This window comes from Podarcis muralis, chromosome 4 (genome assembly GCF_964188315.1).
Source record: "Podarcis muralis chromosome 4, rPodMur119.hap1.1, whole genome shotgun sequence".
NCBI lineage: Eukaryota > Metazoa > Chordata > Lepidosauria > Squamata > Lacertidae > Podarcis > Podarcis muralis.
Genome location: NC_135658.1, coordinates 53,238,670 through 53,259,519, shown reverse-complemented (window position 1 = coordinate 53,259,519; position 20,850 = coordinate 53,238,670). Strand labels below are relative to the sequence as shown.

Here is a 20,850-nt window from a genome sequence, read left to right as displayed (position 1 = left end):
CAACGTCCACTATCTCCTTTCCAGAAACCTGCACACATGCATGCTCACACACTAATCCTTGCTTTGGTTTAGCATTATGTGAGAACTTAATGCTGCACTTCCTTGAGGAGGTAGTGAGACAGACGGGTATCTAACAACTTCTTCTCAGTACAGATTTTTTTAAAAAAGGAAAAGAAAACCAGCTGCTCTGTTGAAAAAGAAACTCAGACAACACAATAACTTGCATTGCAGTAGATTAGGGAAAAACTCACAAGATGCAAATACAAATATTCTCACCAAGAATCAGTGTTCATACAGTTTCGATGAAAAAGAATCCCCTTCTCAAAGACATGACATTGTCAGTTAACATTCAGTTTCAGTGATTTCTTAAAGTTTCAATTTACAAGATGTTTTAGAAAGGCCCTAGTGGGGCTCACTCCAGAAGTGGTGTTCAAAATAACCTGCCTAGCCTACCAAGCCATTCTTGAGACATTTTCCTTTGCCCACCCATGGAAAGCTAATTCTGTCTAAATACTGCCAATGGAAGTCCCTCCTGCCATATTAGGCAGAATAATGAAATTAATAATCCCTCTCCAGAGATAGAATATCCAATTCTGGGGATAGAAGAATATAAGGGGAGCCCAGCTGGGTCAGACAAAAGTTCCATGTTGTCAGGTATCCTCTTTCTCACAGTGGGCAATCTGGTTCTAGGAAGACCACAATCAGGGCATGAAAATACCAGCCAAGCAACTGGTACTTATGTTATTTGCATTATTTACAGTTAATCCAGTAAACATGAAACAGGCAAAAGTACAAGTATACAAATATTTAAAATTTCTGTTATACACTCAAATAAAGTATGAGTTTCATAAAGTTCCTAGCAATATCTGTGGGTTACCTTGAACCTTATTGCACCAGTAAGTTATAAAAGCACTATCCCCCCCCCAACACACAAATAATCATATGATTGCCTTGCCTCTCTACCTCCTATTATATTTCTGAAGTTCAATTCAGATGAGACTGAGGCACTGTTAGTTTTGCAGACCAGATGGATGGAAGGTTGCCTGCTTTTGCTGGAGTTTCACTTCCTCTGAAGAGGCGGGTACTCAGCTTGTGGGTATTTCTGGATCCATGGCTGTTGCTTGAGGCTCAGGTGGCCTCACAGTAGTTCATAATTATTTATTTATTGCACAGTGGTACCTCGGGTTAAGAACTTAATTCGTTCTGGAGGTCCGTTCTTAACCTGAAACTGTTCTTAACCTGAGGTACCACTTTAGCTAATGGGGCCTCCCGCTGCCGCTGCGCGATTTCTGTTCTCATCCTGAAGCAAAGTTCTTAACCAGAGGTACTATTTCTGGGTTAGCAGAGTCTGTAACCTGAAGCGTCTGTAACCCGAAGTACCACTGTATATTCATTAATTCACATCCAGTTCCATGTTCTCCAATCCAATTTCCTGTTGGCTGACATATTCCATTTGAACCACCCTGTGATCTTCAGCTGAAGGGTGGTATACAAATTGAATTAATTAATTAATTGATGGAAACCCAGGAGGCAGGGCTTTGTCTAGGTTTGAAGGGGGGCAGGGGAAAGTGCCTTCTGGTGGGCCCTTCCTTTCAGTGGGCTCTTGCAGCTGTGGCAGCACAGGATGATGCTAGGCCAGGGGCATTGTGGGCAATTCAAAGGGTTGCTAGGTCCAGCCTCCTAGTGCTTTTTGGAATGCTAGGACAAAAATTTTCTAAGGGGAGGCATCAGCAGTGGGCCCTGCCAGGGTGTTGGGTGTGAATGACAACTGCGCAAGGAGGGCATCCAAAAGGGAGTTGTATGCAGCGTGATTTTGCTGCAGTTTGAGAAAGCAAGTGCAGGAACTTTGACTCAAGGCAGATTAAAACACTGCAGTGAGCACTATTTAAAAATGCTTCTGTGTGGTGGCAGTCCATACGGAAGTGGTTTACTATTGTGAATACCACATAGTTGAGATTGCAAGCGCTAGGCAAGAATTTTTCCTCTATAGCCAGTCCTCGGGCTGCTTAAACAATCTATGGCTTTTAAAATGTATTTGTGGGAGGGGGTTACTGGTTTTTGTTGGTTAATATAATATTTTGTGTTTTCATTTTGTATTTTTATGCTATAAACCACCCTGTAATCTTCAAATGAAGTATATAAATTTAATAAAAGTTAAAAGAATAAATTAATCACAGATACTGTACCATATTGTGGGGTAGTACTTAAGAGTGTATGACTAGAACCTGGAAGACTAGGGTTCAAGTTCCCACTCAGGCATGAAGCTCACTGAATCAGGTCTTTAATGTTGTGGCATCAAGACCTTGAATTTTCTCCCCTTGAATACAAGGTGCTGCCTCTGGTGCTTTCTCGGTGCCTATTGATGACTTTCCACTTTCAACCGGTCTTTTAACCTGAGCTCTTTCCCAGTCTGCCTCTGTATTAGAATTGCTTTTAAGCCATTGTTACCGTTTCCTTGCTTGTTGCTTGCTGCCCTGGGCTCAAATTTAATAATCGGTAAATAAATGAAAGTAAGACCCGCACGACAAGGCTTACATTCTTTTGCATTAGGCTGCAACCCTATCACCCACCTGGTTGCAAGTCCCCCTGAACTCAGCCGGGCTTAGCAGACACGGGGCAGAGATGCTAGGGAACAGGAGCAAGACACGCACCACCTCGTTCAAACGTTACTCGCAAGCAGGGTGTGCATTAAAAATGGTCGCTCAACCTCTTACAAACCTGACCGCTAAACTAAGCTGGCTTTTTCCAGGGGGATGAACACAGCAGGAAGAATTTAACAAAGACCCACCCTTCCTTCCAACCAGGCCCCAGTCAGTCCCGTCCCCCCTACAAGCAGAGCAGACAAAGGCCCGCCTTCCCCCCCTGACGGCCCGACCCCTTTGTTTTCGCTTTCGGATTCGGCGGAGGCGCCTCGGCTGCCGAGCGAGCGACATGGCGTCCGCCTGGAGGAGAGCTTCGGGGGCTCGGCCGCTGCAGCGGCGCAGGCGGCGGGGCGCTCGGGCGCGGCCAGGTGAGCCACTTCGAAGGAGGCAGGCGAGGACGAGGCGCCCGAGTGTCCGCGGGGGAAGCGAGGCTGGCGGGGTCGGGCTGGGGCTGCGCCTCGGCGGGTCCCCCGCGCAGCCTGGAGCTTCTCGGCGAGGCGGTGGAGGCCGGGACAAGCCGGGCTCCTCCGCCGACCCTCGCACAGCTCGGCTGGCCTCGCAGGCTGGCGAGGAAGGGGAAGGAGGGAAGGAAGTTAGCGAGGGATGGCGGCGCTCATGCGTCGTCTAGCTCCGCCTTGCGGGACGAAACGGGCGCCCATTTAGTGCTCCCACGCAGGACTCAGCTTGAACTCCTTGGGGAGACCCGTTTCCGAAGGAAATGGCCGCTGAAATAAACGGGCTGATCCCCTGAGCTGAAGCCTTAATGATGATGATCCATCCAGATGCTGGTTATTTGTGGTTGCTGGCTTGTGTTTAAAGTCTCTCTGGATTTTGTATTGTATTCTGTTTTGTGAGCTGCCCTGACCTATAATGAGGGAAGGGCAAGGTGTAAAATCTGTGTAAGAAGCAAAGAAACAGTCCCTCCTAGAAGATTATTTGTTGTTTTTAAGCCCATTAATTTCAGTGGGTTTCAGTGAGCTTAAGTTTGAAAGGCAGACGTGCTAGTAAGGGCATTGGACCTCACTGCTAGGATGAAGCCACAAGATGGCTCATATATTTGGTATTAAAGAAGTCTCTTATTCTATTAGCAAGTGTGGCTTAGCTTCTATGCAAATTCTGGCTGTGCTAGCAATCCAAAAGGAAAAAAAGAAGCCTGGAAACAGTATTGAAAAATGAATCTTTATCAAGTAATAATTGTGCCCAAGCCTTTTGCTTGTTGACAGCCTTCTTCAGGGGTATAAGATTAAGGTTCTGCTGACAACAGAAATTCTAGTCTGGTATTTGCCCATGGGCGGATAATGAGGAAGGAACAGGTCACACACACACAATCCATTCCCCAAACATCCTCATATGTTCAGATGAAGACGCTTAGAATCATCTTGGCAAACTCTGCCTTATCAGGGTTCAAGCATTCAGACCTCTCTTTGCAACACAGGAAGGTCTGAAGGGCTGTGGGTGCGCGCAGAGATTTGGAGACAGGGTTTGCATGTGCTTCCCAAGCCTTCTCCCACATATGTTTGCCCAAAATGCCTGAAGAAGGCTAAACAGAAGTTAGCTTGTCATGGTAACCTTAATCTCTGCTGCTGAAGAAGGTTGTCATCAACCAAATGTGTGAGGCATTTTAATTGTTTTAATTGTTAATTAATTTAATTGTTTTAATTGTTTTAATTCAACCAAATGTGTGAGGCATTTTAATTTGTTATTATTTGAAATAAGATGGATTTTTCAGTACAGTACCATGTTTCTCTCTCTCTCTCTCTCTCTCTCTCTTTGATTTTGGGGGCTGCCCCCATTTCCCCCTTCGCTGATAGTTGGGAAGGCATTAAAAATCTGGTGGATGGATAGCTATGCTAAAAGGCTGGGAAGGACCTTATTGGTTTTTGTGCATCATGCTACTTACCTATGGACCTGCACTAATGGGAAGACGTCAGTGAATCTTGTGTGAATTTTATGTTAACAGTGTAGATCCTCTGGCCTTTGTGCCTTGTTAGGTCTAGGAATCTGTTTTCCTTAAGCCATGGTCACCTTACCCACACTTAATGTCATATAGGCTGTCAGATGTGGCACAGGCAAAGTTGTCATTGCAAAGGAAAAAATTGAGATGCTTTAAGTGAGCATTGGATTGTTCCTTGGGAAGAGAAGCTTGTATTCAGCATCTTTCCTGCATGGCTGAATTTTTATTTTGTGGGCTGGTTTTAATTCAGGCCATTGTGTGAAGGAAGTTATCTCACCTGACATTATGGCCCTGCCCTCCTGGCAGAGTGGCCATTGCCTGGATCCCTATCTCTGCTTTATGTGAATGAGAAAACATGGCAACTACCATCATGCTTAATTTAATCCTAAAAGTCGTTACAGAGATTTTTGAAATATACAGCTTTCTTCGTTCAATCTCTATATTCACAAAATCATAGAATTATAGAGTTGGAAGGGACCACAATTCCTTTTGCCTCAAGGGGCTGTTGGCTTGTCATGTGAAAGGAAGACATATAGTGCAATTTTAAATGTGTTTACTGTACTCAAAATTGAGGCCCTGTGGTTTCATTGCCACTCACTTCCTGTTATGTCTCTTCTTGTGAAAGGGAAATGGTGATTACTTAAACATTACAGTATTGTCTTTAGATGTGTGAGTTTCACCAGAAACCAGGGTATTTTCCTGATGCTTTCAACCTTATACCAAGCATCTCATGTGAAAGTTTTTAAAGGTAAGCTTGGTGTTTAATTAATTTGATGCCTTCTTAAGTGTAGTCTCAAACAGAGGACAGGACTCATTTTGTAGTAGAAGGGATATCTGTAGAAATAGCTTATGCTAGAAGTGTTGAGATGCAGCTCAATTGTATTAAGGCTGAAGAGATTTGAATGGTGGAAGGTCGATGGAGAGAGAAATCTCCAAATGCTCCCTGCCTTCTTTCTCTCTGACATCTGAAGCAGAGATTAGACATCTTCCTTTCGTAATATGCTTCTGCAGACATCAAAATATGAGCAGGTGTAGTTTATGCTGCAATTACTAACTTCTCTTAATGTGGGGGTCATTCACTGATCAGATTTAAAAAGAAAATGGGACTGGCTGATTTAGAGGACAAAGCTTTTGTCAGGGTGCATCCACAAATGATATTTAAAATGGTGTTTACACAATCCAGGGTGCTCAGATTATTAGAAAAGTCAGCTAGTTAAAAAAAAAATGCACAACAGAGAGTCTCCCTTACCATATCTACTAGCATACCAGCAAAGGGCAAAGCAAGTTAAGGGTCAGGATACAATCATGCGGTAGATATCCCCCCCCCCCCCAATTTGGCTTAGTCTCAGATTAGGGAAGGGATTTGCAGTGGCAGGAGGGATTCTGGAACCAAGTCTAGCTGCATTGATGAAAGAATGGAGGAGTGTGGAATTTCTCCCTTCTCACAACTTCACAGAAAGAGAGAAAACATTCCTGCACACACTTGGGTTGTCTAAGGAATCTACACACATGTACAGCTAACTTAAAACTGGACTATGCTTCTAGCTAGGAACAGTTCAGGGGAGAGAGAGACAAACATTTATTTTGCCACTTCAGTCTTTCCCAGGAATTGCATGATGGTGTAGCTGCAGTTAACAGGTGTTGCAGCTTGCTGTGTGTCAGCAGTTGCAGCACTTGACAGCAGTAAAAGATTACCTGTTTATCATATGGGCTGAATTTAGATGTCATGCTAAGCCATTAACTATGATTAAATAAACTCTGTGCACAAGCTCCATGCCGGTGAATAGAGCACTTCTGTTTTCTTCCTTAAATGAGTAGGATCACAAACCACATCTAAAGCCGTGCTTGAGATTTATTTATCACAAGCAAATCAACATTCAGAAGCCAAGAACAAAGCTTAGTGTCAGATCATGGTTTGGAAAGAACTACAAGTGCTGGTTCAAAAGTAACACAAAGCCAGTAACACCATAGTTTGTATTCTCACTTGACTGAATGAGGAGTAAAGCAGGAGAGCTGAGCTAGCACATATGACATACCATGTACGGGACCATTTGCTTAACCATAGTTAATGACCTAATATTCTTTCTGAATATGGATGTGTTTACCTGTTGTCCAGTTTCGTTGGTTATTTTTACATGCTGTGTTTCAAGCTGTTCCTGAACCCTATGAAGGGAATAGGCACAAGGTTGATTTCCCATTTGACAAAGGAGTACCTGTTTAAGGAAAATCCCAAACTGTATTGTGTGTACAAGAATACTCCAAGCCTGACAGTAACTTTGCCTCCTGAGAAGTCAGACTAAAGATGTTACGCTGTATTTTAGTGTTAACCGTTCAGGCTGAACATTGTTTTTATCTGAAGAGTGTTTCATTTGATTGCAGATGCAAGAGTTACGTCAGCAGTAGGGATCACCCAGTAGGATGTGATTTTAAACTATGATGGCACTTTCCATGGGACCACTGCATTTCTGCAAACCTGGTGAGTTATACATAGAAAGAATTTAGCTCTTTGGGTCCCCATCACTTCATTTGCTTCTTGTTTGAGCTGCCTTCAGAGACTCCTGCTTCTTCTTTGCCAAATAAATTTGATTCTCAACTTCTGCCATTTTCCCAATAACAAATTTACTCAGTTGAATCCAGGAGTAGCCAACAGGGAGGTGAGCTGTTGTGGGCCTGGCCTCCCAGCAGCAGCATCACTGCCTGGTACTAGGGCAAAGCAGGGGAGTAGCAAGGCTACGGCTGTGGAGGTACGCAAATGGAAACAATAAGATGTTTCTGGCAGGGCTCCTGCACAACCCTGACCTCCACCTGCCTCCACACCATTCTGATATTTGGTGGTGATGCTGCCGCCATCGGGTTAGGTCCACCTTTTGGCCCTCCCAATCATGGCTGAAGGTGAGTATTAAGTGAAAACTGTGTAAGGGTAATTTTAACACCCCCCCCTCCAAAAGGAGAGAAGGTTGGAGACTTTGCCCCCATATCCTTAGACTTGCTGTAAGTTTAGACATGGAAAGCAAACCATTGAACTTGCTGACTCTGCACCTGTGGTTGCGCCACACACTTATTCTGCAGATATTGTACAAGCTCTTTCAGGGAACTGTACTTATGATTTGCTAATACACTAGACTGTAAACAGAAGAAAGAGGATCCTTTAGTGTGCTCTCAGAATTCATCAAAAAAGCTGTTTCCCATTGTAAGCAGAAAAGAACTCTGTCTCGTACAGAGCAGAAAGCTTGTTTTACTGCCTGCCTGAATGCCTGTTTTTAAAATTTGAAGATCCTCTTTGTATTCTAAGCTTTGTACTGCCCCTCATTGATCTTAAATGCATCTGCATCCTGTTTGTTTGTGCTCTTCCTGCTTCTAGGATACGGTTTTAAACTATGATGGCATTTTTCATGGGACCACTACATTTCTACAAATTTGGTGAGTTCAGTCTAGAAATAATTTAATAGTTTAGGCTCCCAACCCTCCTTTCTTGTCTCAGCTACAGGTTCTTTTTCTTTGCCAAATAAATAGATGGCTCAGTGAAGACAACTTTCACCAAGAAGTGAAAATACATTGAGACTGCCTGAGTCTCTTGACATAAAGGGAAAATGTACTTGTGTTCAGTCACTAAAAGAGATGGAATCACGAAGCCAAAACTAAGCATTGAAAAATTCCATTTAGGTCAGTGGGATACACCTAAGGAATGTGCAGCCTCATCCTGTGCGTGTTTACTCAGAAGCAAGTTTCACTAAATTTGTGGTTTTTGCTTGAAACCACAAGGAAACACCTGTAACATCACGGCTGTGTCAGGAGTCCTGCAACAATGGCATTCCTGTTTTTGAAAGGCGTTTTAGCCATTCTTTGTCAGTTTTTGGACTTTCTCTTGTTAAAATAATATAAGAGAGACTTAAGTAATTTTACTGCAGTATGAGCTATGTTAGGCAGAAGCATTCTCCATCTGACGAATTAGAGCCAATGACCCTCCTCTCCTGTTTCAATTAATTATGTTGCAGTCTTACAGATGAGTGACATAATAAGGTGGTTGCACCTCTTTTTGGGAGGTGTATTTTGTGATTTTAATGCAACTACTTTCACAGCTGAACTTCCCAGCTAGTTTCCCTGCTCATTTTTGTATGTAGTTGTAGTATAAACTTAAATGGCGCCTTCAGCTGTATGCACAGTTCTCCTCTTTAAGCAAACGCAACACGGCTTTGTGGGATGGTGGCCTCAGCCCCTGAGGTGACACAGCACTTATTGCCCTTTGATTCTGTGGACTGGCAGAATTAACACTGCTGTTAAAGGTGTACTTCAAATTGAGATCCACTGCAGTACTGATAGTATAAAGGTAAAAAGTCCCATCTAAATAGATCTGCAGTCCTGCTTCTGGTTCACATAGTCCTCTTAGCCAATGCTGTTTACACCTGTTTATGATGTTTCTTTTTGCAAAAAGAATGAGGAAAAGGAAGGGCATGTTCAAATCAGGCTTTAACATATATTGCACTGGATCTTTGTTTTTTGGTGATTTGTGTGCCATTTCCAAAAAATACTGCTTGGAGGATCAATATATTGTTTAATACATATCAACAAATGGAGAACTGGTATGAAAATATCCTATAAATTAAATGTGATATGTGCCGTCCTACAGATAATAAACAGGAAACTTTGTATATAGAGATACTATAGTTAGAAATGGAGATCATTTCACTAAAGCGCTACCCATATTTATTTACACCCTGTCAGACTAAAATTCCTCTTCCCCACACTTTGACCATCCTTTGAGTATCTCATCCGTTGTAACCCCTTTCAGCAACTTTCTCAAAAGCACATCTACCCTGTTTTAAAGCATTGATGACAGACAGAGATAATTCTTCAAAATCTAGGGTTGTTGGTCCATATGATTAAATAGGAACAGTAAAATGAGTAAGGCAAAACAGCTTTTGGTGAAGGACCCTAACAACCATCTGGCAGCATGAAGCTAAACAGAAAGTAGCAGAAAGGCCAATATTTAGCAAGTCTTCTGTTACAAGTGTGATGTTGGGGAAGGAGAAAGGCCACCACCTTTTAAGGGTTCTGACTTAGCACTAGCAACTCATAGATATGTATGAAGAAGAAGAGGAAGAGTTTGGACTTGATATCCCGCCTTTCACTCCCCTTAAGGAGTCTCAAAGCGGCTAACAATCTCCTTTCCCTTCCTCCCCCACAACAAACACCCTGTGAGGTGAGTGGGGCTGAGAGACTTCCGAGAAGTGTGACTAGCCCAAGGTCACCCAGCAGCTGCATGTGGAGGAGCGGGGACATGAACCCAGTTCACCAGATTACGAGTCCACTGCTCTTAATCACTACACCACACTGGGTGTATACTTTTCGCCCTATCTGAGCAGATGCTGCGCATGTTCTCACCCCAACCAGCTATGGGGGTCCCCATGCAGAAGCTCTATTACTTCTTTGTGGGTGGGATCTGTCTGCTCTGATTGCAACAACAACCACCTCCCCATGGTCCACACAAGCAGAAATTTGAACCTGCAGAACAAATTGTGCTAATTTACATTGTACTTACTTGGCATGGTTTATATCGATAGCTGCATATATAGAGACTTGAAATACTTTGGACACAATTGGAGTTGTAAAAACTAGGAAGGAGAAAGATTGAAATGTGGGGTTGGAAGGAGGTGGAGTATAGATTGCTTAGAACTAGGAGCCATAGAGGAGGAGAGGGGGAATAGAGGAGACTAGCCCTGCCCAAGGTCGCCCTGACTTAACACACATTTTCAAACTTCTCCAAAAGTCCACTTCCACCTCCATTTGGAGAGATAGCAACAAATCTTGTCTTTTGAGTTCTTTTCCCAGGAAGTACATTCCACTCGGCATACAAACAGTGTTATGTATGTTTTCGACATTGAACAGATTTTATTCCTCCCCTCATATATATATATTGTTTTAATTTATAGTGTACATCGGTGCTCTGATTTCTGCTCTGTGCAATTTAATTGGTAAGTATTTTCAAAGTACTTAACATTTGCTGCCAGGTTCACATTGTATTTTGTTGGGAATGAGCAGCAAGATACACAGCTATTTCATCACGTGTGATTGATAAACTTTGTACATTCTATTTTGCCCCACAAGAAACATCTGCTGAACTCAAGCTGAAAATGATGGCAGAGGATTTTGAGTACATTTTAACATGGGAAGCTGGAAATAATACAGGGACAGCCACATGCTACAATGTGATGTATAAAGAGAGAAGGTACCTATGCTTTTCCTAAAATATATCCCCACGTTTTGTAAATTATTATGAATGACTGATATATGGTACAAGAGCATTATTGGTTTGGATGTATCTAGTTAAGGTCCTGTCATATGAAGAACAGAAACCAAGAGTCGTCTGGCAGCTTAAAGACTTAACAGATTTGATATGGCATGTGATTTTGCAGACTGCATTCCACTTTATCAGAGGCATGAACTATTATCCTCAGAAGATATATATACACATGGCTGTAGAGGGGGAAACCTGCACATGTGGGGTCACATGATCATTAAGTGCAATACGTGCTAAGTCAAGCCAAGCTTTGATGGATGCAAATTAGCAGCAATAATGGGGGGGGGGGCTTGGCAGAGTGACAAAGCCACACCACATCCAGAGTCCCATTGATTTCAGCAGCTAGGGTGGAAGGTGGGGTAAGGGGCAGGAAAATTGTGTTTTGTTGCTGTGACAACTCCAGTTTGGAACAACAGGTGGGGCTAGATTGGGTCTGTTTCCACATCTGACTGGTAGCTGAGCCGGCATTTGATGCCTCTGGTAAAGTGGCTTCTCAGTCATGAAAATTTATCCCATAGTAATTTACTTAGTTTCCAAAATGTTACAAGACTCTTTGTTGGTCTTGCTGCAATAGACCTGCAGTGCTATCCTTTCTACGTCTTCTCAGAAGTCAGTCTCACTGCAATGAGAGTCCCAGGCAAGTGGGTATCTGACTGCAGTCTTAAGACAGCAGTCTTGAAATGGTCAGCATGGAAACAAGATAGAAAAGATCCAGAACCAGACATTCACATGAGGCTGCGTTAACTGTTATTTAGGTATCAAGCTGTGCTGAGGCCTCATAGGAGAACAGCCATTTCAGGTTTGTGTTTCCTATTGATGCAGCTATAATAACCAGCTGTTACTCAAGTCTGCCTCATAGTTCTCAGGAAGGTAAGACCTGGACTTGGGTGAGGTGACAGCATTTAGCCATTAGGAAGCAAACACCCCTCTGTTTGGTCAATTAACAAAGCACATTATCTGATTTGCACATAAACTAACATAAGGGAAGAGTCACGGGTTGATCTTCCTACAGAGTTCCTCACAGGAGACAGATAACAATAAATTAATCCTCCAATATGCTTCTCTCCCCTTTGAAAGCTCAGTTTGTCCTTGGCTATCAAAATCAGCGGGAAGAAACCAGGTGCATGATTCTTCTTTCAGTAAGTCCAAGTAAGTAAGGCATCTTTTAGTAGTCAGTACTTGTACGTATATGTTTGTCCTTGTGACATTTCCCCAATCAGGGCAAACTTTGGGGCAAATTCCCAGGGGAAATCTAACATGTTTCTGAATGGAAGCACAAGTAATTGAATTCTAGGAGCAACTGGTAGCTGCTCCTGGAAAAGAAATTATGATTGGGGGTTGCTCTCCCCTGGGAACTTGCTTCTGACAGACACCCTCTCTTCTCCTTCTTGCCAGGTCCCAGCAAAATGAGGCTCCAGTATCTGGAGAACTGGCCGTTTGTCCAGCTGGTGCATGGTCCAAAAGAGGCACAGACCGGTAAGCACTCAAAGGCAAGCAGATGTTGAGATCCAAGGCAATATGTAGGAACTAGGCACAGTCCTCACACAAGATGAGATGCAGGGGCTGAGACGCAGACTCCGAGGCTAGGGCAAGGGCAGCAAACCTGAGGCCCTCCACATCTTGCTCAATTCAAACACCCATCATTCTGTACCATCTGCTGTGTGGGCTTGGGCTGATGAGAGTTGACATTCCACAGCATGTGGAGCGCCCCAGGTTCTTCGGTCCTTGGCTATGCCTTAATGTGGCCTGGTACACAAGGGTTGGCTTTGGGTCCAGCTGACAATACTCAGGAAGTACTGCAGCCTAGAGGACTAACTTGAACCATAGTGTTCAGTCTTGTCTGGAGCCAAAGTCCCAGTGGTGCAGCACGAGAAAAAGATACACCTCTATTTGCCTTAGAGTCTTACATTGTCGTATCCAGGCATGTCCAAAGTCTGTTTTGAGGGCCTTTTAATCTGGCCCCTGTGGGCAGTTTATTTCCTGGGGTAAAAAAAGGTCAACAACTTGGTTCTAGAGATAGACAAGACCTTTGTTTTGGCTGGGGATATGCACCCATAAACTGGATAAATATTGAGTCATCTGCACGCTAAGAGAGGAATTGCCTTCCCACAGACCTGAAAGCCATCTCTCTCACTCTGCCCACCCACAAATACAGCCCTCTGCCCTTTTCTCATCACTAGAGGTGGCAGTAGAGGAGTCCAAAGAAAGCATTTGTGAGTTGAGGACCCTCCACTCACATAGGATTATAATAAGACACACAGACACATTATTTTAGGTTAATGGGCAAAATTAGGCCACAACTTTTATTGGTTACAGCATGTGAGTAGTAGTGGCTTAGGCATTGGATGAAACAGCAGTACACGACTCTACCCCACACAGCCGGGAGTCATGTCAGGGTTAACAACCAATTGGAGGAGCTTGTTGATGCAAATACAACTGGAAGCTCCTCCATGACTTCACGGAGGGATCATGCCATGGCCCTGCTTCCTCCTCAGTCCTGCTTCCTTTGGCTCCTCTCACTGTCACATGGACTAAAAAAAGCAATGAAAGATGGTAGATTAGCTATAGTTGCTAAAAAAACCTAGTTATTCTCAACAATGAAAAGGGGGGTGAATCTCAGAAATAGACTACATATGAAAAATAAGCATATACAGTGGTACCTTGGGTTACATACACTTCAGGTTACAGACTCTGCTAACCCAGAAATAGTACCTCAGGTTAAGAACTTTGCTTCAGGATGAGAACAGAAATCGTGCTCCGGCGGCACGGCAGCAGCAGGAGGCCTCATTAGCTAAAGTGGTGCTTCAGGTTAAGAACAGTTTCAGGTTAAGAACGGACCTCCGGAACGAATTAAGTACTTAACCCAAGGTACCACTATATTTGAAAAGTCACCAAATGTACATTTGCACTGACATCCTTCTCACAGAATGGGACACTTCATATCAAATTAGGGGATGAGGGTGAGTAAATAAATATCTCACTCCGGCATTCTGGACAACTTTCATGTGACGCTTTTGAATTTCTGCTTTATATCCAGTTGGGAAGTACTGATTGGCTCCTTCTTGTTTCCATTTACAGTTATCCCAGACCGAATATGAAGATTGTCGCAGAGTGTTCCAATATCACACGTTCATTCTGTAACTTGACAAAAGAGTTTACAGATCCCTGCAAGGCATACATAATTGTAGTGGATCAGGTCACAGAAAGTGGAGTACATTATTCAGCTATTCAGTTCAGTCCATATGCTGACAGTAAGTAATTTGCTCCTTATTTATGTTTGAAGCACATGCCTTATGCTTCCTATAAGTCCTTGTCAACGACACAGGTTTCACACTGGCCAAGGCAGAAGGTAGAGGCCAGTTGTCAACCCCCACTAGGTCATCTCCCAGCAGTCTCCAAAGCAGTCACTGCCCTGCCCCACGGGCGGAGGAAGGGGGCGGGGGGAACGCACTACCACTGGCACCATGGGAGAGGGGGGTACCATCATGGCTGCCCCCCCCGGACACGTGCCGCGTACCCTCCCACTGCGAACAGTGCACCACGCCCACGGGACGTGCGCCAGCCCCGCCTCCGCCTGCTCACCGCCCCCTGGTGCCAGAGGATGCAGAGCCCTGGCACCAGCAACCTCATGCAATTCTAGCCCCCCAAACCCCCAAGACTCACTCCTTCTTCAGTGTATTATTTTCAGTGATTTAGATCATTGTTCTTTAAGTGCCAAGAGGTCTCGAGGTCCTGACAAGCTTTATCTCCAGCTCTCTATGGGCATCCTCTTGCAGTTCAATGGAATGAATGGCAAGCTACACCACACTAAGATCAGAACACAGGACTAGGTGCCGTATTCAGAGCAGGCTTTCCGGAGCAGAAATGAGGATCAAAGAAGGTTGAAGGCCAACAAGTTAAGAGGCTTAAAGGTCGGTTTGGGGAAATTTCTAATCGATAGAAGCCCCGCCGTACCTATTTAGCCTTAAATCTGAACGAAGCATACCTGGGAGAAAGTTGTATCATTTCATTTGAGATCTTATGTCCAAGTTAGTAGTGCATTGGATTGTAATTTCATTAATTTCTCTAGGGCAATCACATTGATTCCTTCTTTTCTTCCTTTCTTTGTTCAACAGCATGCCTAACACCACCCCAGTTCGATATCTCTGCTTGTCCAAGCTGCGCAAATGTGACAGTGAAACTTTCAGCCTCATTACTTCATGTATACCAAGAGCTTGATTATACGGTCACATTGATAAGAGACAATGTCAAGGAAAAGGTTGGTTGCTTATGATTTAAAGGGAAATGGTAGACAGTATCAAAATTACCGTATTTTTCGCACCATAGGACGCACTTTTTCCTTCCTAAAAAGCAAGGGAAAATGTGTGTGCGTCCTATGGAGCGAATGCAGGGGGGAGGCAGGCGGGAAATGCCCCCAAGAGCCGCACACAAGCTCCATGCGCTCTTGCGAGCTTTTCCACAGGAGGGAGAAGGGACTGACTGGCCGCATCAGTTCCTTCTCCCACCTCCTAGAATGCCAGGAGAAGCCACAATCTCTTTAAAGGGGTTCCATGGCTTCTGCGGGCTTTTGGGAGAGGTGAGGGAATCCCCCCACCTCCCAGGAAAGCCAGGAAAGCCCTGCGCAGCGTCTCCCGGCAAGGAGAGGCTGCACGGGGCTAAAGAGGAAGCCAAAACAGCGAGTGGGATCCATCCTGCTCGCTGCCTTGGCTTGTGCCATAGCCGCGCGCAACCCTTCCGGCAGGGAGAGGTTGTGCGGAGCCTGTATGCTGCTCTTTGGGGCTGGGGGGGGGAAAGATTTTTTTTCTTGATTTCCCCCCCTAAAAACTGGGTGCGCCCTATGGTCCGGTGCACACAATGGTGCAAAAAATACGGTAATTCACTTCATCTGTAAGAAAGCTGCTATTTCTGTTTCTAGTTCAGGTATATCCAAACTTAATGGTTCTGCTTCCTGATCCATAGCCCTGTCTATCCTCCAAGGCAGGCCTAGAGTTCCTGTCTGGGTGGGTTTCACCCATTCACTTCAATGGAGTGGGCAGCTCCCCATATTTTGCCCTTTCAGTGGCTGTTGACATTCAGATAGACCAGAAGGAATTGCTGGACTGAGATGTTTTGGATTAGTAGGGTAGACCACTTCCCATGCCAGTGCTTTAGGATTGGGCATAGCAGCAGCTAAACCAGCAGAGTCCAAAGGCTGGAGGCTACGTTGGTATTGCTGTGCCTTTGCACTGTTGCTGCAAGAAGAATTGGCAAGGCAAATATTTAGCAGATGAACAGAAATGATAATGTTATTTATATATAGCTTTTTGTATTTCCAGAGCACTTTAGGAAACATTTTCATAGGTATCCTTACAATAGCCCATGACATAGGCTAGTGTAATTATCCCCCCATATTGCAGATGCTGGGCTTTGACTGCAAAAGAGTGTGCAAGGTTGTGTATTGACCTCATGGAAAGGTGAGACTTCATCAGCCCTCATATTTGCATTTGCCCTTCATGTGACATACTCAATTGTCAGTCTTTTTCTTCTTCTTTTCTAGCGTGTTGTCAATACAACCAGACAAGAGAGTTTCCACACTGTCATTGGAGATTTGAGTTTCAATACAAATTATTGTATTGCTGTTGATGTGAAAACAAGTCTAAATAGTCAGTGCGCTCCGTCTGTCCCCAAATGCCTTATCCTCAGCTCCAATAATATATCAGGTATAATGAGTTAAGGGGTGGGGAGGGGTTGCAGAGAATGAATTTAAAATGATTATTTTCTTAATTAAAAAACCACTAACAATAGATTATTGATTTTAGTATTTCAAATAATGTTTTAAAAAAAATTATATGAATTCTGGTAATCTAGTGCTCTGTGTGCCCAATAAAACCAGAGTGTTTCACAATAGCCCCCATATTCACTGTTCTTTAATCACGTTCTTTTTATCTTACAGGTCATATTATATTACCAGCGTTATTTGGCATATTAATGTCGTTGGCAGTAGTACTCATTCCATTTGTCCTGTATAAAACGGGTTTTATTTGCTTAAGATGGAGGAAATGGCCAAGCGTCTTGGTATGTAGCCTTGGGACGGATTTTTTTTTTTAAAGAAATAGATTAATAAGCTGTACTGTATGCATGCATGTATGTATGTATGTGTGTATGTATAATTTTATTTATTTTCTATTTTCTTTTCATGAAACATTCATTGTTCAAAAGACCTAAGGGTCAGTCCCAGGGTCAATGCCAGTTACATAGGGTCAGGTGATATGAAAGTTTGCCCTCTCTGCCTGGAGAGCTGCTGTCAGTGATGGACAAATAATCTGACCAGTTTCACTATCCTATTAACACTTGATCCTCACTGCGAGACGTGAGGTAACAGGGAACCAGGCAGAGGGCCTTCTCGGGGGCGGCGCACACCCTGTGGAACGGCCTCCCATAAGATGTCAAAGAAATAAACAACTACTATGTCTGACTTTTAGAAGACATCTGAAGGCAGACCTGTTTAGGGAAGTTTTTAATGTTTGATGTTTTATTGTGTTTGAATATTCTGTTGTTGTTGTTGTTGTTGTACTTGTAATCAACAGCACCACAACTTTTACATTTAGCCTTGTGTCCCAGGTAACTGGCCTCAAGACCATAAAAAGCTGGAATAAATAAATGAAGAAGGAACCAGACTGTTCAGGGCTTTTTCAACAAAAACCCCTTTATTGAAAATGGAAGCAAATCCCAATGAAAGCCAAAAGATTCTCACATCTGTGGAGGGTTTCAGAAATTAATGCCAAACTATAGACATCCAATTAATATTAATATTAATATTCAACTATGTATCACACCCCCATCTTTTTTTAAGGCATCTATTTTATTTTTCCCATCTGTTAAATTCAAAATTGTTTTTCTTTTCAGAGCATCATGCCAAAATTAGACTATTCCCTTTTTAAATCAGAACCAGAAGAAGTGCACACCGTCCAGGTCACCCAAGAAAGTAAAAAAAAAGTATGTGGCTACAATTCCGATGAAGAAGACAGTGAAAGCATTGCTGGAAATGATGATTTATATACTGCACGTAGTTTTTTGGGGCAGACTTCAAAGTCCTGCTCGCAGGAGGACAGTGCAGAGCCACCATCCCTAGACTGCTCATCCACTACAAGTAAAATAGCTGACCCCCAGGATGATGAAACAGAAAAGCTTCTGCTCATCGGCTGCTCATCTGCTACAAGTGAAATGCCTAGACCTGTAGATGCTGAAGCAGAAAACCCTCAGAATGATACTAGCAAAGAAGAAAGCCCAACAATTCAAATATTTCATCATCCTCCTGAAGTGGACTCCGCTAATGAGCCAGACCTGGAATGTAGCAACTGTTCCAACGTAAACTTAAATACTGTGGTGCTAGGAATATCTGGCAAAAATATGGACATTCCTGCAACATTAAGCCCTTTCGAAGAGGATGCATCAGACTCGAAAGAGTTGTGTGTTTCTGATGCATTTGAACTGAAACATTTCACTGATGCGCTAGAAATGCAGAACTCTGACATTCATAACCTCTCTTGTTCCTGGCAAAATTCTAATGGGTCTGGAGAAAGTGAGTCATCGGATTCAGAAACGGACTGTGTTGGTGAATACATGAGCAGATGAATCAAAGATGAATCAATGAATGCTCAAGTTAGCATTTTTCAGCTTCCAGTAAAACAATGTATTCCTATGTCATGGGACTGGGTGGGATCTGCTGTCTAATGCTATCAGTATTGTACAAGTACATATGAAAATTAAGCGCTGTTCTGAATTTCTGTAGCATTAATATGGCATGCTCTTCAGTGGTTTTTGGCAAGCCCATGAACTAATTGTCTTCCAAAATAACAGAGACCTTGCCTGTCTTGAGGATGAATTTCTCTTGTTACAATGATCAACCATTGCACTTGATCATCAAGTGTTCTTAGGCATGATACAACACTTTGCTGGTAATTGTTCCAGAATGGTTCTCCTGTTTTCCTGCCAGTGACCTTTTAGACCCCCAAGGTTCATAGCCCTTTATCTATACCTCAGTTTATTTTGTGAACCGGAATGTTTACTGCCATCACATTTAATATCTGTCAACTCACACTTGGACATGCACTTCAGTTGTCCTTTTTCACTGGTCCTATTTGTACCCATGTCTGTTTTGCTTTATGAGGATGAAGTAACTCTCACCCTTCCTTATATTATTGGCAAGTTTTAAACCGGTTCTGTGTGATCCTTTGCTCCAGCGATGTGGTTAGAAAGGAGGCAAAAAGGTATACTATTGTCCTTGAACTCTTCCTGCCTGTCGTAGTGTGATAATCTTTTATCAGTTTCTCATTCTAGAGAATCTGATTGTAGCAATGGTCTGGAATGGATGTTGCCATCTTCATAACACCCTTGAGTTGCAAGAAGTTTAAAACCATTTAATGTGAAGACATTTCCCTCACCATTTCTGTAATCAAGACTACGGCCTTCTTCGTACTGTGCAAGATCATCATGTTGAACACAGAAATAACAGCTGATGGATGATGAATGTACTGGGCCCCTGCTATAACCTTGTTGGGTCTAAAAAGCTTGTTGCAGCTACTCTGTGCAGGGGGAGAGAGATTTTGAGCAGAGATGTGTTTAGTCACCATTTGTCCGCTCCACATTGTCCCTGAAGTGGGCAGGAGCCACTGGCCTTATTTCTGGTCAGGCAACTTCTGTATAGCTTAGTGGTGGGCTCTCGAATGCGAGCCTTTAGTGTGATCAACCCAGTCCTACTCTGCCAAGAGAGATTCAGGGAGTGCCTTCTGTGCCAACTTTTAAACGCCTGTTGAAAATGTTTCTATTCCACCAGGCCTGTGCAGGCAATTGAAGAGTATATCCCCCACAATGCTGTACTGACAGTTGTTTTTAATTATTTTTGCCTTAACTTGGTTTTAACTTTTTATTGTTTTACTGTATGGTTTTTTTATATTGTTGTAAACTGCTGTGATTTTTTTAATAATACAGTGGTATATAAATCATGTTTATAAATAAATAAGGCAAGAAGGCATGGAGTGAATAGCCATGCCATACACAGTTAGAGCAAAACAAATGTAACTTTTGCTCAAGGGATTTGTATAGCAGCTCTCTAAACAGTTACTGTGAAGATGTTCCATGCAGAGGCACAGGAAGGGCTTATTTTAAAACAGCTTGAACATTAACCATTACAGAAAATGAAAACAACATGGGAAAAAGCATCCAGCTAAACCTGGCCTAAACTACGCCAGCGTTTGGCATCTTCTGTTCCTGGAGTCTGGATGCATAGCAGCCTGTTAGCATTTTTCTTCATTTTAGCATTCTTTGCAAGCTTTATTTGCACGCGTTATTTTAAATGTATCCTCCCAACATTTTGGGCAGTCAGAAAGGCAGGAGACTTCTTTTTTGCTTTCTCTTTTGTGTAATTTCTTGGGACTTCTACAATAGTGTTTAGGTTTTATTTTCCTCTTAGATGTCAGGTTCTTGGACTGAACAGTGGACTTTTCTGTGATCTTCTGATCCTCCTTGTCAGAACAAATTAAAACTCTTTGACAACCCCAAACAGGACACAAAATGGTTTAAAGAGTTTCATTCCTTCACAGCGGGAAAGAGGAACACCCTTCCTTGCAATGTTCTGTGTGATTTCTGAGCATTCTGAGAACAATTGCCTGCTTCATGGGAGCAGACCTGCTGTCCAGTACTTGAAAGAGCAGGTTGAAGTTCTTGCCATAACTGGACTAAGGAAAAATAATGCCAGAAGATTTTCTTACCCAGCGGAAGTTCTTGCAGTTACCTCAGTATTATATGTATTTTCTCTGTACCTATTTTAAAGGATTAATAATTTTGTATGTCTTGAAGTATCATAACTGTACTCACTTTGCACATAAGTTTTACTAAAGTAATCTGAAATTATTTTGTCCACTTCATTTTCCTTGTGGTACATAACCCTTTGTGAGGAAGGCATGGGCTAATCTATT

The 20,850-nt window shown here is 43.1% G+C and overlaps 1 protein-coding gene across 2 annotated transcripts; it reads left to right on the top strand.

The window, feature by feature from the left end:
- Positions 1-2,859: 2,859 nt before the first annotated feature.
- LOC114596048 (interferon alpha/beta receptor 2-like) lies at positions 2,860-20,785 on the top strand. Of its 2 annotated transcripts, none has more exons than XM_028727058.2 (12): positions 2,860-3,010; positions 6,976-7,072; positions 7,958-8,016; positions 10,527-10,568; positions 10,702-10,822; positions 11,972-12,043; positions 12,290-12,370; positions 13,973-14,145; positions 15,010-15,152; positions 16,431-16,593; positions 16,827-16,948; positions 17,780-20,785. In XM_028727058.2, exons 3-12 carry the CDS (start codon positions 7,974-7,976, stop codon positions 18,506-18,508), a joined length of 1,689 nt encoding a protein of 562 aa, XP_028582891.2. In that variant the 5' UTR covers positions 2,860-3,010; positions 6,976-7,072; positions 7,958-7,973; the 3' UTR covers positions 18,509-20,785. The 2 variants fall into 2 exon arrangements, with proteins under 2 accessions (XP_028582891.2, XP_028582892.2); XM_028727059.2 differs by lacking the exon at positions 2,860-3,010 and adding an exon at positions 3,056-5,344.
- Positions 20,786-20,850: the final 65 nt, after the last annotated feature.